Source organism: Lampetra fluviatilis, chromosome 25 (genome assembly GCF_964198595.1).
Source record: "Lampetra fluviatilis chromosome 25, kcLamFluv1.1, whole genome shotgun sequence".
NCBI classification, from domain to species: Eukaryota; Metazoa; Chordata; class Hyperoartia; order Petromyzontiformes; family Petromyzontidae; genus Lampetra; species Lampetra fluviatilis.
In genome coordinates, this window is record NC_136299.1 from 8,158,252 (window position 1) to 8,184,060 (window position 25,809).

At 51.8% G+C, this 25,809-nt stretch overlaps 2 protein-coding genes across 4 annotated transcripts in view; both read left to right on the top strand.

The window, feature by feature from the left end:
* The window catches only part of LOC144941761 (uncharacterized), a 92,122-nt gene extending 80,431 nt beyond the window's left edge, over positions 1-11,691 (top strand). The window contains exons 19-24 of the mRNA XM_078868183.1: positions 346-443; positions 2,330-2,422; positions 7,544-7,645; positions 8,155-8,289; positions 9,460-9,550; positions 10,540-11,691. Of these exons, the coding sequence (XP_078724309.1) occupies positions 346-443; positions 2,330-2,422; positions 7,544-7,645; positions 8,155-8,289; positions 9,460-9,550; positions 10,540-11,370 (1,350 nt within the window). The 3' untranslated portion in view covers positions 11,371-11,691. The remainder of the gene's footprint in view (positions 1-345; positions 444-2,329; positions 2,423-7,543; positions 7,646-8,154; positions 8,290-9,459; positions 9,551-10,539) is intronic.
* Positions 11,692-19,185: 7,494 nt separating this feature from the next.
* Positions 19,186-25,809, top strand: part of KLHDC3 (kelch domain containing 3) — a 44,430-nt gene continuing 37,806 nt past the window's right edge. The window contains exons 1-4 of one of the 3 annotated variants that reach the window (XM_078868187.1): positions 19,186-19,236; positions 19,473-19,542; positions 22,544-22,811; positions 25,223-25,301. In XM_078868187.1, the coding sequence (XP_078724313.1) occupies positions 22,737-22,811; positions 25,223-25,301 (154 nt within the window). In that variant the 5' untranslated portion in view covers positions 19,186-19,236; positions 19,473-19,542; positions 22,544-22,736. Of the gene's footprint in view, positions 19,237-19,472; positions 19,543-19,900; positions 19,996-21,157; positions 21,178-22,543; positions 22,812-25,222; positions 25,302-25,809 lie in introns of those variants that run through there. The other 2 variants (XM_078868184.1, XM_078868185.1) reach the window with 2 other exon arrangements.

Sequence of the window (25,809 nt, forward strand, 5' to 3'; positions counted from 1 at the left end):
GTGGGTGGCCAGCACCACGCCCAGCCTCCTTTGTCTCTCTAGTGGCGATGTTTATACACCGCACTAGGTACCCATTTTCGGCTGAGTCGACCTAGGGGAGGACCAGGACCTGTTCAGATATTTGTCACCGATGTTGACCATGAGCGGGAATCGAACTCGGGTCACCAGGTTCGTAGCGCAGCGCAGCTAACCGCTACACTACCGCTCCTCCCCACACACACACACGCAAAGACACTCACACAGTACGTACGCGTTGTGAGTCAGCAGCCATGCTCCCCCTTCTCACCCACCGCCTCATCCACCCCGTGTCTCTGCGCCCACCCCACTTCCCGCCCCGACTCCCAGCCGGGTGGCGCGTCGCTGTGCACGCTGGAGCTGCTGCAGATGGCTCGGGACATCGCGCAGGGCTGCTGCTACCTGGAGGAGAGCCACTTCATTCACAGGTGCTGTGTGCTTCGTCTGGGCGCGCAGGCGACTCGTGAATGGGGGGGGGGAAAGGGTGTCCACTTTTCACCCAGGCAACTGGCAAATGAATGAAAGGGAGAGAGAGACAAAAACTGTGGTGGCTAGGAGATGTTAACTGCAGGAGGTCATGGGTTCGGTCTCGACCCTGACGCTTGCTGTATATTTGGAGTTTGCGGTGTCTCGCTCATCATCATCACGGTGGCGAGGAGATGTTGACTACCTCGCCTGGTATACAGAAGGTCATGGGTTCGATGTCGACTCTGACACCTGCTGTATATTTGGAGTTTGCGTTGTCTCTCTTATCATCATCACGGTGGCGAGAATATATGTTAACTACCTCGTCTGGTATACAGGAGGTCATGGGTTCGATGTCGACCCTGACGCTTGCTGTATATTGGAAGTTTGCGGTGTGTCGCTCTCTTCCCGTGGTCACGTGGATTTTTCTCCAGGTCCTCCGAATTTTCCCTCCACATTTAGAATCATGCGTTTAGAGGGTTTGGCTGCTATAAATTTCCAAGTAACAATAAGCCGCTTCGTTGAGCGATCATTTGTGGCCAGGCCGCATCTTTAAAAAGAGCTGTGCAGCTCGGTGGGTTTGGCTTATTTAACTGGACAGCGCAGAGTGTTTCTAGCTAACATTACGACTAACAATAACACATTTAAGGATCACAGTTTCACGAGTTGACAGGCGCACGTGCGGCGGCGCCAGCTGGCCTGGCCCAAATTAAATTTAAAATAAAAAAAGTCGCCAAAAAAGTCGATTTCGAAGTGAGCCCACGAAGCACGTGGTGCTCGTTTCTTGTGCACAGCCCTTCAGAGTAAGTTGTGGAAATTCCACATTCCTATGATGGTGGGGAGGTGGGGGTGAGTTTTGCCATAGGACATCCACTGTTGACTTCCCCATTACAAATTGGTGCTCTTTTTAAATCCTTTATATTAAGTTCGCTTGCTTGCTTACGACCGTGCGAATCTTTCGGTCGTTTTTTAACCCACTTCCCGTGATCCAATCGAGCTGACATTTTGCACACAGACTCGTTGTGCGTGACAATGCATTTTCGTGAAAAAACAATTTCAAAAATTTTACACTGTTTAGGGAAAATGTTTTAAATATTTAATTACCAATTGTTTAATGCTGCCAGACAATCATCTGACCCATAGGTGGCAGCCATCTCAAGCCAGAGGACGAGAGGACTCTAGCCGCCACGCATATAAAGGATTTATAGTGAAAAACTTTGTTTTACGGGTTGTACTCGTTATCGACCCTGGAGGGAGGGATAATGGACTGAGTCAGCCCCCCCCCCTCAATCAGGATGTGAACTTCCGACCTTTCGATTGCGATGCCGTTCGCTGCTCTACCTGGTCGGAAAAACCACGACCCCACAAATGTAATCCTTTCTCGTGCCGATGACGTGTACGTCATCGGATTTTCTTCTGATTCCGTTCCGATAACGTACGCGTATGTCATTGAAACGAATCCGAAAGAAAGAAAAAAATAAATTAAATAACTGTATCGGTACCGAGGCTCCCACAAGGCCATACGTGTGTCACAGTTTGACGCCAGCTATCATACTGTTCTCTGCGATGAGTAAAATGTCTTTACAGAGAGTGACGCTGCTACGCCTCTCTACATAAAATGTACACTGAGCCGCTTGCACGGTCCGAAATTCAGAAGTGAACGGGACACACCACACCATAAAACTTGCACCTAGTGGCAGACTAATGATCCATCTTCAATTCGTAGCCAGTGGAAAACCAACCGTGCCACGATGACCCCGTGCTGGCACGGCTCCGGACGTGCCAGTGGACAAATGTCGGTTTACTTGACCCGGTGTGGTGTTTTTAATTTGTAATGAACCTTGCGCAGGGACATCGCAGCGAGGAACTGCCTCTTGACCTGCAAAGGGCCGGACAGGGTGGCCAAGATCGGAGACTTTGGGATGGCACGAGACATTTACAGGTGCGTGTTGCACGCGCGGTGGTGGTGGTGGTGGTGGGGGTGGTGGTGGTGGTGGTGGTGGCGGTGGTGGTGGCGGTGGTGGTGGTGGTGGTGGCGGCGGTGGTGGTGGTGGCGGTGGTGGTGGTGGTGGAGGTGGTGGTGGTGGTGGAGGGTGGTGGTGGTGGTGGTGGAGGAGGGTGGAGGTGGTGGTGGTGGTGGAGGAGGGTGGTGGTGGTGGTGGAGGAGGGTGGTGGTGGTGGTGGCGGCGGTGGTGGTGGTGGTGGGGGTGGTGGTGGTGGTGGCGGCGGTGGTGGTAATGGTGGAGGGTGGTGGTGGTGGTGGCGGCGGTGGTGGTGGTGGTGGGGGTGGTGGTGGTGGTGGTGCTGGTGGTGGTGGTGGTGGTGGTGGCGGTGGTGGCGGTGGTGGAGGTGGTGGTGGTGGTGGTGCTGGTGGTGGTGGTGGTGGAGGGTGGAGGTGGTGGTGGTGGTGGTGGTGGCGGTGGCGGTGGTGGTGGTGGTGGCGGTGGTGGCGGTGGCGGTGGTGGTGGTGGTGGGGTAAAGTGTGGGTAAGCCCCACCTCTTCCGACGCGTCTCCGGCAGTGTGGAAGACAAAGGCCCACAAATCCACTCCAGGGCCTCCCTTGAGCTCTTACTTGTACTCAAGAACTATGAATTGTTTATTTTGTTCGCTCAGTCTTGGTGTAGGTTTCGTGCAATTAACGTTTTTTTGTATTAACATGTATTATGAAGTTTTTGTTTTTGTTAGTCTGGTTATCGTTTGTACAATCCCTACACCCTGCAATGTCCTGCAATTGCCCCTACTGCCGATAGTCTTTGGCTGGCGTCTACGAGTCTCTGTATAACTCTATTGATCTATGGATCTCTGTGTCACTCTATGGATCTCTGTGTCACTCTATGGATCTCTGTGTCACTCTATGTATCTCTGTGTCACTCTATGTATCTCTGTGTCACTCTATGTATCTCTGTGTCACTCTATGTATCTCTTTGTCACTCTATGTGTCTCTGTATCACTCTATGCATCTCTGTGTAACTCTATGGGTCTCTGTGTCACTCTATGTGTCTCTGTGTCACTCTATGTATCTCTGTGACACTCTATGTATATCTGTGTCACTCTATGGATCTGTGTCACTCTATGTGTCTCTGTGACACTCTATGTATATCTGTGTCACTCTATGGATCTGTGTCACTCTATGTATCTCTGTGTCCCTCTATGGATCTCTATGTCACTCTATGGATCTCTGTGTAACTCTATGTATCTCTGTGTCACTCTATGGATCTCTGTGTCACTCTATGTATCTCTGTGTCACTCTATATATCTCTATGTCACTCTATGTATCTCTGTGTCACTCTATGTGTCTCTGTATCGCTCTATGCATCTCTGTGTAACTCTATGGGTCTCTGTGTAACTCTATGTATCTCTGTGTCACTCTATGTATCTCTGTGTCACTCTATATATCTCTATGTCACTCTATGTATCTCTGTGTCACTCTATGTGTCTCTGTATCACTCTATGCATCTCTGTGTAACTCTATGGGTATCTGTGTCACTCTATAGATCTCTGTGTCACTCTATGTGTCTCTGTGACACTCTATGTATATCTGTGTCACTCTATGGATCTGTGTCACTCTATGGATCTCTGTGTAACTCTGTGTCTCTGTGACACTCTATGGATCTCTGTGTCACTCTATGTATCTCTGTGTCACTCTATGTGTCTCTGTGTAACTCTATGGATCTCTGTGTCACTCTATGGATCTCTATGTCACTCTATGTATCTCTGTGTAACTCTATGGATCTCTGTGTCACTCTATAGATCTCTATGCAAGTTCACGAATCTCTACACAAGTCTATATAACTGCGATGTCCTGTAAATGTCGCAAGTCTGAAACAATAGAGCCTGCGTCTGAACCCCGGGTGATGCGCTGTTCACTGCAAACAGCAAGCACTTGGCAGGACCCTCCTCAAAATGAGTGGCGAGACTCGGTGAGGCTTTCCTGGGTAAAAGAAAATAAAAAAAGAGAATATAAAAGTTTGTCTCATGGCAGAAAGCCGATCTCAAACTTGGAATATAATTATGGATGTAACACACCCAACATTAATTTTTACTGTTTAAATATTGAAATTTCACCGTAGTCAAGCTAAGCCCGTGCCTTTTCAAACGCATGAAAATTAATAATTGAAGGAGCGTTTTAATTATGCGGTGATAAATCCCACATTTGTCTCACCACGGCGTGACCTCCCGATCCCAAGCAAGCACTCTCAGACTGCCCCCACCACCGCCCCGTCTAAGCCCCCCCCCATCTCCTCCATCTGCTCCAGCTGCTGACCCAATTAATTAACGTCATTATCGTAATTTAATTAATTGTTCGTATCATCATCATCTACCTCGTCAATCACCGCCGTCACAGTTTTCGTCGTAGCCGTCATCATCACAGACGCCACTGTCACCATGATCATTATCCGCAGCAGCAGAAACGTCAACATCGTCGTCATCATTATTCAAAAGAAATGAGCAGACAAGACGCCTGTCCCTCCACGTAACACATTCCTGCGGAGGGAGCTGGTAGGAACGTTGGGTTGCTCGGTCAATGGCCAGGGTCAACGGCGGCGTGGTGTATTCCGCAAATATGCCCGACTGTGAGGGCGGGCACAAGCTGGCGTGAGTAGGTTAAACGTTGAGTTTTATAAGGGCACCACGGGGTGACCAGCCCCTCCCCACCCAGCCCCACCCTCCCACCCAGCCCCTCCCCACCCTCCCCTCTCCACCCAGCCCCTCCCTCCCCACCCAGCCCCTCCCTGCACGACGGACGGACGGACACAATAATCCCCTGTGGGCTGGTAGAACCAGTGGGTTCCTACCAGTAAAATATATATTTTGCACACATCCCATCAGCCACACAGTCTTCTGGGAGTTCATAATTTGAGCGAAACTGGTGCGGTTTTCGGCACGTGATGTCTCATCAGCAGCAGAGTCAGGCTTGCTTAAACCAATGTCTGGGCCCTGCCACGTGAGCATAGGCAAGGGGCCTCTCCTTAACATTTGGGTTCTAGTTCGACGCAAAACTCTGTCGCACACGGCACAGAATAATCACCGGGGTCGTTGCGGAGAATCTAGGTAACGCGGTAAATAATCCCATATCCCATCATCATTGTCGTCGTCATCATCATCATTACCATCGCGTGCGGTTCTGCATCTCGAAGCGTCCCGTTACCGTGGGAACACCCCAGGCGTGACCCATCGCGGTCACAACGAGCGAACCTGAAGGATCCTTAGGGCCGGGGGGCGGGGTGGCGGTGGAGGGGATGGGGTGGGGGTGGAGGGGCGGGGTGGGGGTGGAGGGGCGGGGTGGGGTGGGGTGGAGGGGGTGGGGGTGGAGGGGTGGGGGTGGAGTGGGCAGGGTGGGGGGTGGGGGGTGGAGGGGGAGGGGTGGGGTGAAGGAGGAGGGGTGGGGTGGAGGGGGTGGGGTTGGGTGGCTGGGTTAGTGTTGAGGGGTTCACAATGGCCGTGTCATCTCCACGGTTTGAGGTCGCGGTCTTTTTCCGTGAAGGCGAATGGACGTTCACCGCGGACTGCGAAGTGCTCCGCGCGTTTGACATTTTTTTTTCATTCCGGTTGGTCGGGGGCTCCCGGATTAAATTAAGTGTTTTTTTTTATATCCATCCAATTTAATTTCCAGCGCCCATCTCTGGGAGCGAGATAAAAAAAAAAATCTCCACAGTGCACACTTTGTGCCGCGTGTATCAGATGATTGGCGCGTGGAAAGGCTTTCTTTGCACAGGAGACACAGGAGCGAGGGCGGTGGTGTGGTGCGGAGTCGAGAGCGGTGGTGTGGCCGGAGGACTGGTGGCGTGGAGGGGGAGAGCGATGGTGTGGTGGCCGCAATGTCGGTGTGGCGGCCGGTCCGGTGGTGTGGGGGTGAGGGTGGTGGTGTGGCCCGCCACACACGGTGCGCGTGCGAGGTTGCCAGAGGGCCCTGGCACAAGGAAGTAAATGCGGCCGCCCCCTGTCCAATATCCAGATCCTCTCTCTTGTAGCCGGGGCGGTGATGGCTCCACGCCTGTAATCCGCGCACTGTGGTGGTAGGCAGCGAGGGATGGTGGATCACCGCACACGGAGTGGTGAGACCTAACCGTGGTGAGCCCGGGAGAGCGTGGCGCAGCCAAGTGGGGACCAATCTCCGTCTGTCCCATCTGCGCGGGATAAAGCGTTGCCCCCTCTCGCGCACGCGCGCGTGGTTTCTCCCGGCGCCCCGGCCTTCCTCCCGCACGCACGGACAACGCTCATCGTCAATTCTCGCGCGAACTCCGTCCGGTCGCCATCACAGTAGTAGCAGCGGCAGCGGCGGCTTCTGGCTGGCCGTCGAACAAAGGCGGCGGTCACCGCATCACTCTCGGATGCGCTTCTACAGCCACCGCCTGGGGCGCTCTCTTCCTTCCGATATGAGCAAGCCACTTGAGCTATGCACTTTTTAATCATCTAGATTGAAAACTCATTTTATTTGAACTGCTCTTCGTGTTGTTGTGCTTCCCCCCGCTCCTCCGATTAGCACGATTGTCAATGTACGGTGCAAAAGACGTTCAACATACGCGCATACAATTGCCTGGAAACATCGCAATCTGTGCACGTGCCTCTGCGGTGTGAGATGCTGAATGATGATTCAGTCACTACTCTTGAGAACCCAGTTCAATCAGCTGCCAGAATCTGAACCGGGAGTGTCACCGGGGCGGCTGCCACAATCTGAGCCAGGACCTCGCCGGTGCCAGCTCAGCGACCCGGCCTTTCGAGCCGCTCACCCAGCTGTCCGCACTCGTCAAGAATTCACACTCTCACGACAAACCTCCGCGTGTCCCCTGCGGACTGTCACTCGAGCCGCACGCCTCGCCGGCGCCCTCTGCCGCTGCGTGACGTTCGGCACGGTGCCCGGCGACGCTTCGCCCCGCTCGCCGGCAGCCTCTTTCAGCAAACTACTGACGAAGACCGAATGCGGAAACGTCGGACACCATGCCGGACTGCTAGCGGCACACCCCGTAAGCACATCGCGGAGCCCTGGGCTCAGGATATTAACTGATGCACCCCCCCCTGCCCCCTCCACACCGCTCCCTGTCCTGTCCACTCTTCCTGCAGGGCCAGCTACTACAGGAAGGGCGGCCGGGCAATGCTGCCTGTCAAGTGGATGCCACCGGAGGCTTTCCTCGAGGGCATCTTCACATCCAAGACTGACACGTGGTACCGTAACCCCCCGCGGCTACCACTCGATCTCACAAAGACAAAGATCTCCCCCCCCCCCCCCCGGATAGCCTTAGCAGAGTGTTTGGGGCAAGTACTGCGCACGGGGCGGTGGGTGTAACAGCTCCACGCCCGGCCGCCTTTGTCTCCCCAGTGGCGATGTTACACACACACCACACTCTGTACTCATTTGAGGCTGAGTCGACCCAGGCGAGGCCCAGGACCGGTTCAGATAAATCGTCACTGGGTGTTGGCCGTGAGCGGGAATCGACCTCGGGTGGCCGGGTTTGTGGCGCAGCGTAGCGCTAACCACTGCGTCACCGCTCCCCGCTCGATCTCACACACACCTCGCTCGCTCGCTCAAACGTGCACACACATCACCGTACTCTCTGGAGTAGCAACCCAGCGAAGGCCTGTTGAATGGAGGTAAGCACCTGTTCATATGGTGAAGGTGGATTTTATATCACGTGTCGTTGTGTGTCCATGTCCGCGTGTCCCCGCGTGCCCAGGTCATTCGGGGTTCTCCTGTGGGAGATCTTCTCGCTGGGCTTCATGCCCTACCCCAGCCGCAGCAACCAGGAGGTCATGGAGTTCGTGATGGGCGGAGGCCGCATGGACCCGCCCGGCTCTTGCCCGGGCCCCGTGTGAGTCTCCCCGACCTCCCTGCGTGTTGCCTGCCCACAGAGGCCGATCTTACCAGCGGTGTCAAGATCGGCCTCTGTGTAAGAGGAGGCTCGTGAAGGACACTGCTGCTACTGGGCAGTTGGAGGGCAGTCGCCCTCCAGCAACAACGACGGAGGGCAGAGGAGCGACGCTCACAACGACGAGCGGAGCGCCGGGCGGCTAAAACGTAGGAAGTTGGTAGAGTAGGGGTTACAGATGGTGCATCTACCGGTCATCTCAGTCGGTCAACCCATGGCACCTGGGTCTGTCCCGAGACCTCCTGTCAGCGAGAATTCGACACTTCACGTGGCATCAAAGTGCACCTGGCCTGGCACAGGCGCCGTGGTGACGTCACCGTCACTTAGTGGCGAATGGCGGCTGTGTTGGTATTGGTTGGAATGGGCCCTCTCCTAGCCCACTTGACCCCCCTCTCTCTCTCTCCATAGCCCCACTCTCATAGAGACCCATACACTCTCACAGAGACCCACTGTCATAGAGACCCATAAACTCTCACAGAGACCCACTCTCACAGAGACCCATAGACTCTCATAGAGACATATACACTATCATAGAGACCCACACACTCTCACAGAGACCCACACACTCTCATAGAGACCCGCTTCATAGAGAGACCGATACACTCTCATAGAGACCCACACACTTCATAGAGACCTACACACTCATAGAGACCATACACACTCATAGAGACCCATACACTCTCATAGAGACCCATACACTCCCATAGAGACCCAGGCACTTGCATAGAGATCCACTAAACTGGAGGGCGATGGCAGTGGCTGCATCATCATCAGCATCATCAGCAGCGCTCTCTCCACCAGTCAGACGCACGCGGCCCGCGCAGCTTCCAAGCTGAACTGGTGTGGTGGAGCCCAGCGCCGGTGCAGCTTCATCATCATCATCGTCGTCGTCATCACCGTAATCATCGTCACCACACGCTTCCCTTGCGTTCCATAAGATCAATGGCTCCACCTGCATGCGTCGTCCCCAGGGCAAGCGGAAAACCCAGGGCGGGCCTCGTAAGCTCCCTCAACTCGGAGCCGAGTCACCTCGCGACTCGGCACGCGCCCGTGACCCCTGATGACCCCCGTAACCTATTGCGCCACCCCCCTCTGTCGTGACCTCGTCGGCAGGTACCGCATCATGACGCAGTGCTGGCAGCAGCGGCCCGAGGACCGCCCCAACTTCGCCTCCATCCTGGAGCGCATCGAGTACTGCACGCAGGTGTGGGACGCCGCCAGTGTCAAACCCAGTGTCTTGTTGTGTCACACGCACACACGTGCATGAGTGGGTGGGTGGGTGAGTGAGTGGGTGGGCGAGTGGGTGGGTGGGTGAGTGAGTGAGTGAGTGGGTGGGTGAGTGGGTGAGTGAGTGGGTGAGTGGGTGAGTGAGTGGGTGAGTGGGTGGGTGAGTGGGTGGGTGAATGGGTGGGTGAATGGGTGGGTGAGTGGGTGGGTGGGTGGGTGAATGAGTCGGTGGGTGGGTGAGTGAGGACGTGGGTGGGTAAGTGGGTGGGTGAGTAAGTGGGTGGGTGAGTAAGTGGGTGGGTGAGTGAGTGGGTGGGTGAGTGAGGACGTGGGTGGGTGAGTGGGTGGGTGAGTGGGTGGGTGAGTAAGTGGATGGGTGAGTGGGTGGGTGAGTGAGTAAGTGGGTGGGTGGGTGAGTGAGTAAGTGGGTGAGTGGGTGAGTGGGTGGGTGGGTGAGTGAGTGAGGAAGTGGGTGGGTGAGTAAGTGGGTGGGTGAGTGGGTGGGTGAGTGAGGACGTGGGTGGGTGAGTGGGTGGGTGAATAAGTGGATGGGTGAGTGAGTGAGTGAGTAACTGGATGAGTGAGTGGGTGGGTGAGTGAGTCAAGTCAAGCCCAGTTTGTTGTTGTGTCACTAACAGACACGTGTGTGCTGTGCCTCTCTGGCACAAATCTGCCACTCAAAGAGCTGTCGCAGTCATAATTATAAACATAGATAATTACATGCTACATTGAGTGGGTGGGTGGGTGGGTGGGTGCGTGATTGAGTGGGTGAGTGAGTGGGTGAGTGGGTGGGTGAGTGGGTGGATGAAAGCCGAATGCCGAAACGTCGGACATCCTGCTGAATGTCACTACGATGACGAATACCTCGTCGGGTTTTCCCAGTGAACGAATGCCGATGTATCTGTCGCCCCATCTCTCTCTCTCTCTACCTCTCCCTGCCTCTCCCCCAATCTCTGTGGACGCTAGGATCCGGACGTGATCAACTCCCCTCTCCCGATGGAGCTGCTGCACGTCCCTCGCGACGCCCCGGCCGGCCGTCCCAGCGGCCCCACGGAGCCCCTCCTGCCTCGCCGCCCCCTCGGCGCCCCGGCCCCGCGCCCCGACCCCGCCGGTGGGTCGCGCCGGCGGCCCCGGGGGATGCAGCCCACCGGCTTCTACCTCCGGGACGCCGGCGCCGACGTCTCCGGCGTCGGCGCAGCCACCGCCGCCCCCTCCTCCTCCGACGACGACGAATCCTCGACCGCGTTCCTCGGCTGCGAGCGGGAGGCCGAGGGCCCCCGCAGGCCGCCGCGGCACTCGTGTAACGAGTACACGGAGATGGGCGCCTGGTGCCAGCCGGCGCCACCGGCGCCACCGGCGCATCCCGGAGTCGGCGCCGCCGCCACCGCCACTGCCGCCGTGGTTTCGACCGGGAAGCTGACCAAGAGCCACAGCACCAGCCTGTGGAACCCCACCTACGGGTCGTGCGTGCGCGAAAAGCCCGAGCGGGCGAGCACGGCGCGAGGGTGCGGCGCGGCCGCCGGCGGGGGGTCCGAGCCGAGCGACGCGCAGCGGCTCCCGCGGCCGGCACGCGAGGATTCCGGAATCGGAGGGTGCGCGGCACCGGCGCTCGCCGATCGGCGGCGGCCCGGCTCGCCGGGGCGCGACGGCAGCGACGCCGAAACGAGCGACTCGCCCGCCTCGCCTGCCTCGCCCGCCTCGCCGTCGTCGTCACCGTCGTCTTCTTCGTCGTCGTTATCTTCGCGGGCGACGGCGGTCGATGAACCGCTGCAGCCGTTCCTGGCGGCCGGGCACTGAACTGCTCCGTCCGTTCTCCCATTCGCCGCCCGCGCAGCGGCAGCGACGACCCACCGGACCGCCGGTCGGCCCCGCCGGCGCGAGCGATGGACAGCCACCGGGGCGGGGGAGGGGTGGGCACAGGACTCCCCGTGGACGCGCGTGTGAGACGGGGCAAGGCGAACGCTGCGGATCGTTCTCCGAGGCCGGAGCCGCTTTACATGTCGCCGTCGGTTTTGCGTTCGGAACGAAACGGGATCGGCTGCCCGAGCGCGCAGGCGGTGCAGTCGCACCGACCGAAGAACCACGTGGTGGAGGGGTTCCGGGCGCCGGGCTACACAAAGGGTGGGGGGGGGGGGTCGGGGGTGTGAGGGGGGGTGCATTGAACAGAGTGGGGGGTGGGGTGTTCTTTCGATCTTTGGCACCGGGGGTCCGTGCCAACCACACTGCCGTGGCACGGCACGTTCACGCAACGCAGACGCGAGCCGGAAACGTCTGCGGTGGTCTGTCCGTGTAAAGCGCACGCTGCACGCATGAGAGAGAGAGCACGGGCACATTTTTTTAATTGTTTAAACAACGTATCGCTTGGGACACCGCCGTCACGGCGGAGTAAAGCTTCGCACACTCGGAACGGCGATCCAGGGGGCCGCCGGGTCGATTCCGTCTCCCGGCGAAGCGGTCGAAACGATGGTGGCGAGTTTCTTGAACCTCTCCAACCCCCCTGCCCGCCCACCCGCCCGCCCGACTCTCTTCCCTGCCCCGCCGCCTCTGTCCCACACCCAGCGATGTGGAAAAATGGGAACGGTCGCGGTCCGTCGATGACCTGCAGGACACGCGCGTTGGGGTGTGACGCGTGAGTGCAGCACACCCAACTCTTCCGTCGTGGCTGAGTCGGCCAAAATATTCTTAGGTTTTTTCGGTAAAGTCACGTAGGTAAAATTTTTTAAATTAATAAAAGTAAAATAAAATAAAAAATCACGACGTTTCGGAGGCAACACAAGCTTCCGTATCAAGTAAATGATACAGCAAGCGTGCTGTGACGGTTCCACCTGAAGACGGAAGCTTGTGTTGCCTCCGAAACGTCGTAATTTTTATTTTATTTTTATTTTATTTTACTTTTATTAATTTAAATTTTTTACCTACGTGACTTTACCGAAAAAACCTAAGAATATGAATCCTTGCAGTCACGAAAGCTTCAAATCTAGAATCGGCCAAAATACTTCACTTGTAATGCAGGGACTGCACCTTGACGCTCTTACCTACGTGTGACTTGTTGGAGTTTGAATGATGCTACGGTGATGTATATATATAGATTGTATATGCATTGCGTGCACGACAGAACGTCACATGGAGGACTGCAACACGCAGGCTTTCGCGACCAATATTATCATATAATCGATGTTTTTGGGTTAGGTCGCGTAAACGATGCATTTATATTCAACGGCGCCTTCATATTTATGCGATCTAACCCAAAGGCGTCTATTTTGGAGAATGGAGGACTTGTGAATGAATGGAGGACTTCTAAATGTATGGAGGACTTATGAATGAATGGAGGACTTCAAGGTCATCGTGTCTGCAGGGGACGTCGCCCAAAGCTGCCGAAGCGCTCGCGCGAGGTTTTGGGGGAATTGTCACGTGCGTTAGCAAAGTGCCAACGCGAAATATGAGTTAGAGTACGGTCAAATATAACCGTGTTAGAGGGAAAGAAAACGTGCTTTCCTATATACGTTGAGATGCAGCTGAAATTTTCGCTATTTTGTTTATCTACTCTGGTGATAATGAATTACTACGATTTTGTGCATTTGGTATTCGCGCAATGATTTGAACGCGGGGTGCGATCGCCGCGGAGGAGAGACGCCGCTGTGTTTCGCAGACTCAGGCCGGCAGTAGTCTCGGCGCAGTGGGGGCCGATGTTGCCGCGTGTAATCTCAAACTGAGTTTTTTGCGGTGTCATTTTTTTTTCCGCGCATTTTTTGTCGTTGCAATTTTGGACTTTGACCACGGGTGCGCAAACGGCCCGCGCTTTTCAAAGTGACGTCGAGGGATAATTGCAAAAGCCCACTGTGCAACGGACGGCGCGTAGTACTACCACTGTATTTTGCGGTTAATACCACGGCATTAACCAGGGTGGCCTGCCGAGTTCGAACCGCGAATCTTCTGCTCCGGGCGGAGGCAAAGCTACCTGCTGGGCAGCGTCGCAGTTCCAAAATGTCACCTCGCCGTGCCGGTAGCGGGGATGGTTTTCGACCATACTTCACCACGCCCGCCGGCCGGCCCATTGCGCGTTCCCACATCGCTCGCCACCGATGTTAATTTACCGCTCTGTACGGAGTTGAAACTCCTGGGCTCATGAGCGTCGTAGCGCGGTGTGGTAACCACTGCGCAGAGGTCGCCAACGGGTTTTGATTCTTTACCCGTACCCGGCCGCACCAGGGTCGCAAACGGGTACCCTACCCGGCCGGGTACGGGTAGGGTACGGGTATCGGGTACCCGGTTGCGACCTCTGCCGCTGCGCCACCGCTCCACCCCGGATGCCATCCGAGGCGCGGGGCATTGTGTATATACGTGGTGCGTTCACCCAAACACCGCTGCTTAGCGCATTCACTGTGAAATTGTAATCGCGCGTCGTGAGGTGGAATTAATCGGCACTTTTCACTCCCCCACCTACCCCCACCGCCACACCTTCGATTAAAATAATTGCCAGCCACACTTTGTAATCATGATCGTCACATTTATCACCAAATCTTCGATGTTGTTTTCGGGTCCTACCGCGTGTTGTTCGGCACAATGTCCGAGGTTCCGCCGGACACCGCGCCGAACCAGCACGCGATGAGGTTAGTACAAACCCAGAAACACCGGACAGAGAGAGAGAGGAGCGAGCTATACGACACAGCCGCGAAAGCCCTCCGCAAGGATGTTCACATATCGTGTTATGAACGTTCACCGATATGTGCTTGTGTTAAAAAACAATAAAAATGAACAAAATAGACACTGTGCGCCTGTTGTGTACGACACGGAAGCCGATATTTGAGAAATTGTCAAACAAGTTTCAAGTTCTGAGTTTTCAGGTTCATCTTGTTTCGCACCGGGTGAGAACTCAAGGGACCATGAGTCCCACGTGTGCAAGAGTGACCGGGGGCATTCGTCTGACAGTAGGGCTTGATGATTGCTGTTGCTGTATATGTGTGTGTGTGCGATCCCAAATGAGTAATTTTTGAATTTGCCAAAATCTGGACCCTGACGCCGGCACACGAGGACTCTTGCGATTGACATCACGGGATCTTTAATCAGGATATGTATTTATACTGGGAGGAATCCGATGAGCTATAACGCTCTTTTTCACACATGTCCAGTATGGGCGGGTCAGAACGTTTCAACAACAAACAATGCAAAAACACGATCGGAATGCAAACTATCGGGAGGGTAAACAAATCACTTAAAAACGTGCGAATACAACTTTTTTTTAATCTTACCAGGTAAAGCCCACTGAACTATTAGCTTATTTTTCAGAAGCGACCTGGCTACAAATGATAGCTCAACAAAGTGGATTATCACGTGGCAATGTATAGCAGCAAAATTATCTAAATGCATGTTTCTAAATGTCTGCTGTGAGTTTTATTACGAGTATTACACACGACGCAGTAATAACCAGGGCGGCTGCTAGATTCGAACCGTGGATATCTGCAACAGAACGTGGCGAACTCGATACACCACGAGGCAACCGTCACCGCCTAATATAATCAAATCAACTGCGGGCCCTCTTGTCACTCCACTGCTGGATGAAGGCATCCCCACTGCGTGTCGGCCTAGGGTGGGTTTTTTATCGTAAGCCACTTCATATTCTTGGTTCTTTCGGTAAAGTCACGTAGAAGGGAAACAATAAAATAAAATAAAAAATATAAAAAATAAAATTCTCACGACGTTTCGATTGCAACACAAGCAATCATCATCAGGTGTGAAAACCACAGCAAAAAAATGTTTCTACCACAGAAAAATTTTTCTGCTGTGGTTTTCACGCCTGATGATGATTGCTTGTGTTGCAATCGAAACATCGTGATAATTTTATTGTTTTATATTTTGTATTATTATTTTATTGTTTTCCTTCTACGTGACTTTACCGAAAGAACCAAGAATATGAATCCCTGCAGTCACGAAAGCTTTAAATGAAAATGTAAGCCACTTCGTCGAGCTATCATTTGTGGCCAGGTCGCTTGTGAAAACAAGAGCCACATAGCCCAGTGGGCCTCGATTGGCTTCCCACCCTCGTCAGCAGGGCTGACCTCCTCCTCTTCTCCTCTACACCAAGGGGCAGAACCGGTCCGGGACTGGACCAGGAATGGACCACGACCGGTCCAGGATTAACGATGAATGCTCACGCACGTGGGCAGAAACTGGAGCGCCCGGAGGAAACCCAAAGCCTACGTGGGGGCAACATTAGTATCCCAGACAGAAGGGACAGATGGATATTATATTCTTAGGTTTTTTCGGTAAAGTCACGTAGGTAAAAAATTAAAATTAATAAAAGTAAAATAAAAATAAAATAAAAATCACGACGTTTCGGAGGCAACACAAGCTTCCGTCTTCAGGTGGAACCGTCACAGCACGATAGCTGTATCAAGTGAGAAAAATTCCAAGAAAATTCCAAGAAAACAGTCCTTGTATATATACTGGTTGAGGGTGGGAGGAGCCAAGGTAGGCCCTGAAAATTATTTTACCGAAAAAACCGAAGGATATGAATCCTTGCAGTCACGAAAGCTTAAAATCTAGATGGATATTAGTCTCTATACTTTGCTGGACCACCTTCTCCCGGTGGGCCACGATATGACACCTCCTGGATGTCTAAACGGGGAATGATCGTCAAACCCCTCTCCTCCACAGTGCTGGATTGCAGGCCACGTGCCTCGCTAACCGCCACTCGGCTACATTTACCGCAGTTCAAATAGCCGGCTCATTTAAAATTAATGCGCGGTGCCGCTAGAGGGCTCTTAAAGCAAAGTCTTGGGACGAATGATGAGCCAACTGGTTCACCCCACGCGTGAAATCATTTCCCGCAACTGTTTCATCAAATCACTCATCTATGAATTCCAGATGATTCAAATTGCCGCGGCCAGAACCCTCAACCGTACCCGTAAAAGAGACCACATCGCCCCAATACTCCGATCGTTCCTCCACTGGCTCCCAATCCAAATGGATCAATATCTAAATCACCACCTTTGCAGATCCTTCATGAACTTACCCCTGCCTGCCTCTCGACTATACTCCCATCCACACAGTCTTCTCTCTGATCTCACTCTACACCCCTCCACGCACTCTCCGACCTCTCCCCTCTCATCTCACTCCACTCCCCTCCACGCACTCTCCTCCCTCTCCCCTCTCATCTCACTCCACTCCCCTCCACGCACTCTCCTACCTCTCCCCTCTCATCTCACTCTACTCCCCTCCACGCACTCTCCTACCTCTCCCCTCTCATCTCACACTACTCCCCTCCACGCACTCTCCGACCTCTCCCCTCTCATCTCACTCCACTCCCCTCCACGCACTCTCCTACCTCTCCCCTCTCATCTCACTCTACTCCCCTCCACGCACTCTCCGACCTCTCCCCTCTCATCTCACTCCACTCCCCTCCACGCACTCTCCGACCTCTCCCCTCTCATCTCACACTACTCCCCTCCACGCACTCTCCTACCTCTCCCCTCTCATCTCACTCCACTCCCCTCCACGCACTCTCCTACCTCTCCCCTCTCACTCTACTCCATATTCTGTTGTTTTTTCCAATTTGTCAGATATCTAAAACAAACGGTTTATCGAACCTGTTGTTTGGTATCCTTTGTGTTTCTCGTAATTGTTCTGACTTCGCAGCCTTCTCTATTCGGCTCTAGCATTTACTGCGGTCAATGCCCCATCGGACGTGACCATGGCCACGTCGCCAGTTCATTTAAAGATAATATATTTTCTGAAACTTGTATCGCAGAAATCAAACGCAGACATATGCCAACGAAGCAAGCATCAACCGCTTAGTCCTAAACGTCGTTCTCTAGTTAAAAATAGTTAAAGAGTTAATAGGTGACGGTTAAAGTGAGACAGCGCCCCCATATGGGTACTACGAGAAAAGTACTTACGGTAATTGAATAACACTTTAATTTAAAATGTCTCATCTCATGCAATTCCTGCCGAGCAGAATTACGTTTGCGATGCCACTGAGATCTTTGAGTCCAGGGCAAGGGAACACACCGGTGGCTGCTTGTGCTCATGTAATCAAGGATGTGCCGGGTCCTGCCATGTGAATGTGGAATTTTCACAAATACTGGACTTATAAATTTGTGGGTACGTACTCCCACCCCTTCCAAGACGTCTGGCCAGCGTGGAAGAGTAGGCCAAAACACCGACAAGATAGTGGATCTCTAGAGCTCCTTCTAGAAGAGGCTTTTCCATCAGCATTGGTGTGAGCAGGAAATTGCAGGGCTGCACCCTTACCTCCTGAATCTTTACGTAATAAACATTCAGCCCTTTGTCAAACCACTGCTGGATGAAGGCCTCCCCACGCCGCGTCAGCCGGTGTGACCAGACTTCACCATCACCATTCGCTACTGATGTTAGCCGTGGCCGGGAATCGAACTCAGGTCACCAGAAATGCCCAGTGCACGAGCCACTGCACCACCATTTCTAAATCTGCACAAATGTAATTAAATGCAATTAAAATGCATTACTTGTGGAATTCCGGACAACTCACATTTGTTACAAGGAAAATCCCGTGCAGCCAGCTACCCAGCTAGTTTCGGTGGCAACAGCCCGCAGCCACGAACAATGGAGTTATTGTTTCGGGAGGAGAGGAGCCCAGCCAGCAGCCAGCCAGGAAACTCATATTATTAAATAATAGTACTTGAGTATGATGTAATTATTTTAATTTCATGACAGTATTTGCATACCTGTCAACCCCTTATCAATGCTGCCTATCTTATTACAGACCAATTCAGACATTATTGGTCACCCCGTGCCCCTTTAAATCTCAACGTTCATCCTGCAAAGTCCCATCACAAGGGAGAAACACAAATAGACAAATACCACCACTACACTCACCACTAGTACACACACCACTACACTCACCACTACACGCCTGTCAACCCCTTACCAGTGCTGGTTACCTTATTGCAGACCAAAAAATACGATGTTAATACTGGTAGGAACCCACTGGTTCCACCAGCCCACAGGGGATTATTGTGTCCGTCCGTCGTGCATCCAAAAATGGGAGGGGTGGGGCTGAGTGGAGAGGGGAGGGGCTGGGTGGGGAGGGAGGGAGAGGCTGGGTGGGGAGGGTGGGGAGGGGCTGGGTGGGGAGGGTGGGGAGGGGCTGGGTGGGGAAGGGAGGGGCTGATCACTCCGTGGTGCCCTTACAAAACTCAACGTCTAACCTACTCACGCCGGCTTGTGCCCGCCCTCACAGTCGGGCATATTTGCGGAATACACCACGCCGCCGTTGACCCTGGCCATTGACCGAGCAACCTAACGTTCCTACCAACTCCCTCCGCAGGAAAGTGTTTAAACCGTACGGCTTTGACAGCTCTGTGACTTTGTGTTCCATTCTTGTCAGGCATCGCCGCGGACAACCAAAACTTGTGCGCGCGTGTTTTTTTGTTGTTAACAGACCCCTTTTAATTTCATAGCGCGGATTAACCCAACGGCGAGGTCACAGACGCGCGCCCATTGGCCGACGCGTCTCCTTTCCCCCACTCCCCCCCCCCCACACGCGCCTTCGACCAATGGGCGAGCGCGGACGTCGCTCCCCTGCCGCCTATCCGCGCTATGAAATCTGAAAGCGGCGCCAGCCGGTCGGGGTCCTTCAAAAGAGACACCCGCGACTCGGCCACGCGTAGCGGAGCGGCGCCTCAGGTTTCTGTTTTTGTTGTGAAATAGTTTTTAAAAAATTCTAAAACAGTATTAAAATTACATTTCGTACAAAGTTACTAACAATTCTCATTGTCACGACGTTTTTTTTATTTTCTTTTAAAAAAATTATTTACTACAAAATTAAGACGTCCGACGTAGCTGAAACCTTCAACTTTTTAGTTGTTTGAAAGACGTAAATATTAACGCGAGTCAAACGTCGTTCGTGTCGCCCTCACAAGCTCAAGACGACCGCCGCCGGCGGTTTACTGCTCCCGGAGGCTCCCCCCGGGGTTTGTTGAGAAGAAAAAGGTTCGAATGCATTTGGTTGACACTTTAACTAACCGTTTAAAGTCGCCGTTCTGTGTATTGTTTCACGGGGGGAGGGAGTTGCCTTCATCCAGCAGTGGACCGAACACCGGCGGCCGTACTTTAATCATCTTTAAAAAAGAGAAAGTTGTTGCAATTCGCATTAGCCCCGCTTGAGTTATTTGTTTGTGTGGCACACGAGGGGGTGGTGTTGGAATTCCTACAGCGCATACGCGCGGGGGGTGGTGGCACCCCACCACCACCCCTATAGGAGAACGCGCGTTGATTGGCCGCAAGTGCAGCACGTGACCTGGCCAACGTTAACACACGATTGGCCGGGTGAGACGGGGCCGGAGGGGGGGGCTTTCCAATGCGGTCTATGAAATGTAAACGGCCGTGGCTTATTTCGCATGTTCATAGGAAGTGTCGTCTCTAAAGTGTTTTATTTTAACTCAGGTAAGGCCCCAACGAGCTACGTAGTTGTTTTTAACAAGCAAACCCCGCCTATCACGAGTTGGTAGCTCAACGAAGTGGCTTATGCGGACATTTCTAGCGGATAAATACTCTTCTAACACGCGTTGTCGGCTTGTGTTGTAATCCCACGGCTGGTAATATAATGTCCAACAATGCTGTCAAAGTGCTTCTTTATGTCCTTGGTGGCGCGTCTTGTAAGCCGGTGTGTGCGTCGTAATGGCGCGAGAGACACGGGTTTTGTACGAGTTTACGGGGCACCCGGCACACGCTTTATTTAAGAGGGGGGTGGGATGTGTGGGGTGTGTGCCTATTGCATTGCCGGAGGAGTGTTGCAACGAATGCGCTACAAGACACCAGCGATGTTCCGTGGATCAGTTAAAGCAGCGATTAAAGTTCCTTCATTTGCGCGAATTACTCTGTGTAAAGTTACTCGGGCTCTGGAAGATTCGAATTGGGGGGGGGGGGGGGGGCCCTGATGATAAATTCCAAGGTTTGAAGACTTCTAAAATTGTTAGTTATTCGTTATTCTATATTAGTCCCAGGTTACGCAAATAATTCTGAATAAAGTGTGTTATGCTCTAACTGACGAGAGTTATATTTTTTAGAAAGTGTATTAATGTGGTGTTAGGACACCAATATGTGAATGACACGTTGTAATAAGGTGTGTAATTCAGTCCGATGATAATCATCATATCGTCCATTAACATCCTAAAGCGGTTGCATCCACTTGTTAATCCCACTAAGAACAACAGGCATATGACATGCCCATATTTAATACCCGCTTAATAGTTCGTCACTTCGAGTATCGCAGAAGTTCTGGTATCGAGTTACCTTGTTCTATTAATGGTGTTGTGGTGATGTCCCCTTGTCCCTGGCCAAAGGGGATTGCGGTATTCACAGTTCAACGTCATTGCCCGCTTTGTGCGTCTCTTGTTGTTGCTGCTGCTGTTGCTGTGAACCAGCGTCGTGAATTCCACATTCCCGTGACAGAAACCCCCCCCCCCCCCCCCCCCGAAGGACACCATGCCCGCGCTAACCTGTCGTCCTCGACGATCACAACATCGATCGACCCGAGTTCGATTCCCGGCCACGATCAGTCCGCAGCTGGGATGAAGGGCCTCCGTCCTAAATCGGCTGTCACCTCTCACGGCCCTGCCATAGAAAGTATCCGCCGGGCACCTGCGCACGAGCACGGCTTAATCGCTGACATTTTCACGGCGACGGTACTTTAGGACGCGTAATGGCAGTGGCATTACACGCCAAGTTGTGTACATTTTACCGGATTGTGCAGTGGGTCCAGTCAGTTATTGACCAAGTGAAGGACTGTGAAAAACAAGGGGCCGATATGTGAAGGAGACGCATTGTATGCTTATTTGTTTTGTTGTTGACCAGATGTGAACTATCTCGCCTGGTATGCAGGAGAGGTCGTGGGTTTGATCCCGACACTGACGCCTTCATATTTGGAGTTTGCATGTTCTCCGGGTCCTCCCGTTTTTCTGTCCATATTGAGAAACATTCGTTTCGATTATTTGGCTGATATAAATTTCCACATAAGCCACTTCGTTGAGCATGGCCAGGCCGCTTCTGAAAAAGAGCTATATAGCTCAGTGGGCCATATCTGGTAAAATAAAAAGGTATTTTTTAAAAATATATTCTGCCTAACGATTAGAATGTGCACAATAAAAGACAGCAGGGTGTGGAGTGCTTAGCGGTCATCATGCTATGAACCCTGCAACGTGAGTTTGATTCCTGCCCATGGCTAACGTCAATAATCAAAGCTCTAAATAATTATAAAAACCCATAATAGTATTAATAGTGTATGCCAGAAAATCATACTTTTTAAATAATCTGCAATTATGTGTAAAGAACACACAGCCTTTGTCCAGATCCAAATCCATTAGCATGTTGTGAAGAATTGCCTTGTGGTCTTTACGACATTGATCAGAGGTCAGCAGCCAAAATAACAAGAAAAGCCTTTTTTATTCCAATGTGTTAAACAACTCGGTGTTTCAAGAGCCGCAACGCACATGAATAGGAGGTTGTGGTGGTGGCCCTTGATAAAGAATCTCATGAAGCATTCTTTAATAAGCCACGTGTGGCTTCAGAGCAACAGGTTGCCAAACCCTGTCGTAGATCATTAAAATAAATGTGAGGAATGAAGAGTGATGTCTTGACCAGTCCTACCCAACCTCGCCCGTTCAACCCAAACTGACTAGCGTGGTGAAGTATGGTCAAACAACCCCCATGACTTAGTGTGGGGACGAGGAGGAGGCGGCTTTCATTCACAGGCAAAGCAGAGGACAGTATAGCAAAACCCATTGTTGTCCTGTACTTCTATGCTGCCATGTCTGCTCTCCCCGCCTTCGCTGGCCAACATTGACGAGTGCAATGAAGTTTGATCAGATAACTCCCACGACGCGCGTGGCATGGGAAGGCTCTCATCCAGCAGTGGATTACCAAAAAAATAGCCGTGCAAGACCAGGGCAAGGTTAGTATTATCATTCAACGCTTCTCGTCGAACTGTCGTCAGTGTGTGAGAAAGCAGCGCTCGCTTCCATGGGCAAGGCGGTGCACGCTGGACGGACGAGATGATGGCGTGAGAAGGGGGTGGGAGGAGGAACGAGGCGAGGGATATATACCAAAGCACAACTGGAGTTCACTTTTTTACCCGGTGGCCACTGGAGGGTGGGGGGAGGGGCGTGGGTGCGACACAGGAAGCAGCCATGCTTCGTTGGACAACGCACCTGGAGGGCGGCCCCCGCAGGGTCAACCACGCCGCCGTCGCCGTTGGGCACAAGGTAGCGCGCCCCGCTGACTTGTGTTACGGGCCATGAGCCTGAATATACAGCCTGCTGCTTGATTTCACATGGCCCCGCGATTTTGTTTTACTCCGCCCCGCTACTTAGTTTTATACTGCCCGTGGCTTCGTTTGTATGCATGTTTGTATGTATGTAGAACTTATTTCACACCGTACATGGACAACCCTGCTAATCGGAGGTGCGTGGTAAGGACAATAAACTAGACACAAATCAGTTTTAAACCGCACCGCTACTTAGTTTCATATGGCGCACGGCTTCGCTTCATACGGCAAGCGGATTCTTGTCATATGGCCCGTGTGACTCCATGAGGCCGACCACTTCGAACTGACCAAAATGCAGTTTGCGATGTCTTTGTCAACTTCTTCATCATCACACACCCCTCTTTGTGATTGACCATCAACTCATTAACAGGTGGAAACGGTGTTTGTTAATTTATGGAAAAACCAGACCTGGGCAGAACATTAAGTTATTTTTGTCTTGGCACATGTCTTCTGTGTATATAATTTTTTGACTGGGTGTGGCTGTGGTTATATCTCACTGTCATTATCTGAAGGTTGCGGGTTTGAATCCTGCTTGGGGGTTGACTTGTTCCCTAATCCTCTTCAAAGTAAATAAAATAGACCCCCACCACCCCATTGTGAGAAGTCAGCAGTGGTTGTACTATGAATAGACTCGCCCTGTCATGAGAATGTGGACATTCCACCAATGACTCGTGGCTTTAAACAGGTGATGAATCACCCCCTTACCCCCCATGCATGCATTGCTATGGGAAACCACTCTGACTTAAACGTTGCATAATTTAATATAAACCCAGGTCCTTTGACCATTTAAGTTAGGGGTATTAATCTATTGTCCATTTTTCTATTGTTTACCGAATCTGTTATCGATTCCAAAAGTCATGGGAATTTATACTCCAATCCAGTTCAACTTTAGTAAAGATCTAAACAATTGTCACACTGTATTTGAAAACCTTTCTGCCCCATATGGATGAATACCTCATCACGCCGTGTCACACTTGGGACTTGTTTGACCTTACTTCACCGTGCTGGTCAGTGCAGGTCGGTGAAGGTTGGTAAACGGATAATCGTTTTTTTTACTTCACATGCGGGCATGGTAAAGAGAAAATGTAATTAACAGCGCTAATCTGAGAACAGCACCTGGGTGCCCTGTTAGCCTGTCAGTGCTGGGGCTCGCACGTATATTCTCAACATAAATAGATGTAACCCTCACGGCGGGGGGAGGGGGCCTGCCTGTGACCACAACACAATTCGTCTGTGGGGGGTGTTCGTTTTCTCCAAATGAGACTGGTTCAACTTTGTTTACTTAATTTATATAATCAACCTTGTATAATTATCCAGACCGTAGACATAACCCTTACTTTTTTTTTGGTAAGAGTTTTAATGTTTGCATCAATTGATGTGATTTATACAACAGTGGTTGTCTTATTTATTTATTTGCCCACACCCAACCATAGAAATGTGGAAATTTCAACATTGGCTAAGGGCTGTACATAAGTGATGGATGCCAAGCGCACGTGCGCTTGAGCTGGAAACAACTTTGAAACTTTTTTGCATCGATTTCCTTCGTAACAAAGAAGGGCTCTAGTTCGATTCCTGAACTTTGGCACCTGTCTGTGTGCAGTTTGTATGTTCTGCATGGGTTCCCTCTGGGTTCTCCGTGTCCTTGCCATAGCTAGATGAATAGCACACAGCGTATACAAACATTCCAGTGCTCAAAACATTACCTGCAAATAACTGAGGATTACAAGAAGCAACATCACGCGCCGCAAACAATAAAATCTTTGCAGGACCCTTCTGAAAAAAATAATTTTTTGATATTCGGTGAGGCATTCCTGGGAAAACGAGCGTAACAAAAATAATTTAACAATCCATGTAAATACAAGCTGGGTTTGTATTACATGTATTAGGGAGTTACAGATTCCCTAACGTCTATAAGAGTTTACAGGTACTCAACAGCATATTTTCAATTGTAGAGACTTGTCCAGTCCAGTATATATACGGTTGTTAAACAGGTATAAACGATTTCAAAACTACGGAATGCTAACTGTAGTGAGGCACTCGTTAAGATGTTCCATCAAAAGCCAACCACGATCCTACCCTTTTAAAATGAAGTTGTCGCATTTTGCGGTGTGGACACACGCTGCAGCAGGGGTGAGTTGAGTTAAGATCTCTCCGAGAAACTGGTCGGTGGCTTTTGTTGGGAGATCTGAGATGACACGTCATCGTCTTCGAAACATACACGATGGTGTTTACATCGGTAATATTTCACCCCCTGGAGCCGAACTCCGTAAAAAAAAAAATCCCATAAAGTGAGATTCCAAGCCGTGTGCCGAGACATCCGGTGGTGTGCGATTGATCATTTTTTGGCAGGTTTACTCGTTTGGCGGATACTGCTCCGGTGAAGATTACGAGACTCTGCGGCAGATTGACGTGCACATCTTTAACCTGGGTGAGTCTCGAGCGATGTAAAAGTGCCGTGTAAAGTTTGTGTCGCTCGGAATAGAAGCGGCCTTAATCGGCGTCGTATTACGAAGTTTACCACTGTTAAAATACATTTCACATGCCTCGTGCATGTAAGCAGGCTTCTTTTGTAGTATGTATGGCTATGTATGTTGAACTCTTGTCACGCCGTACGTAGCCAACAGTGCTTATCGGGGGTGCGTGTTAAATAATGTTTGTCAAGTAAGGACAATGAATTAAGCCCGATTTAATGTTGTGTATTTTTTTAGATTATGGTGTAGATTATTGTTGTTGGTTGTGCTTGTGCATCACTGCCAAATGGAGCATCACCAAATAATATTTCCTGCGATAAGCATCTGTTTGTAAATGAATAACTGGTTGAGTTTGTGGATTGTTATTTTAGGAAGATTTTTACGAAGTGGGACATACACGTAGCAAACTCGTAAGCACACTTAAGCACAAGCATGTTAAAATCTACAACTTAAAACCCCGCACAG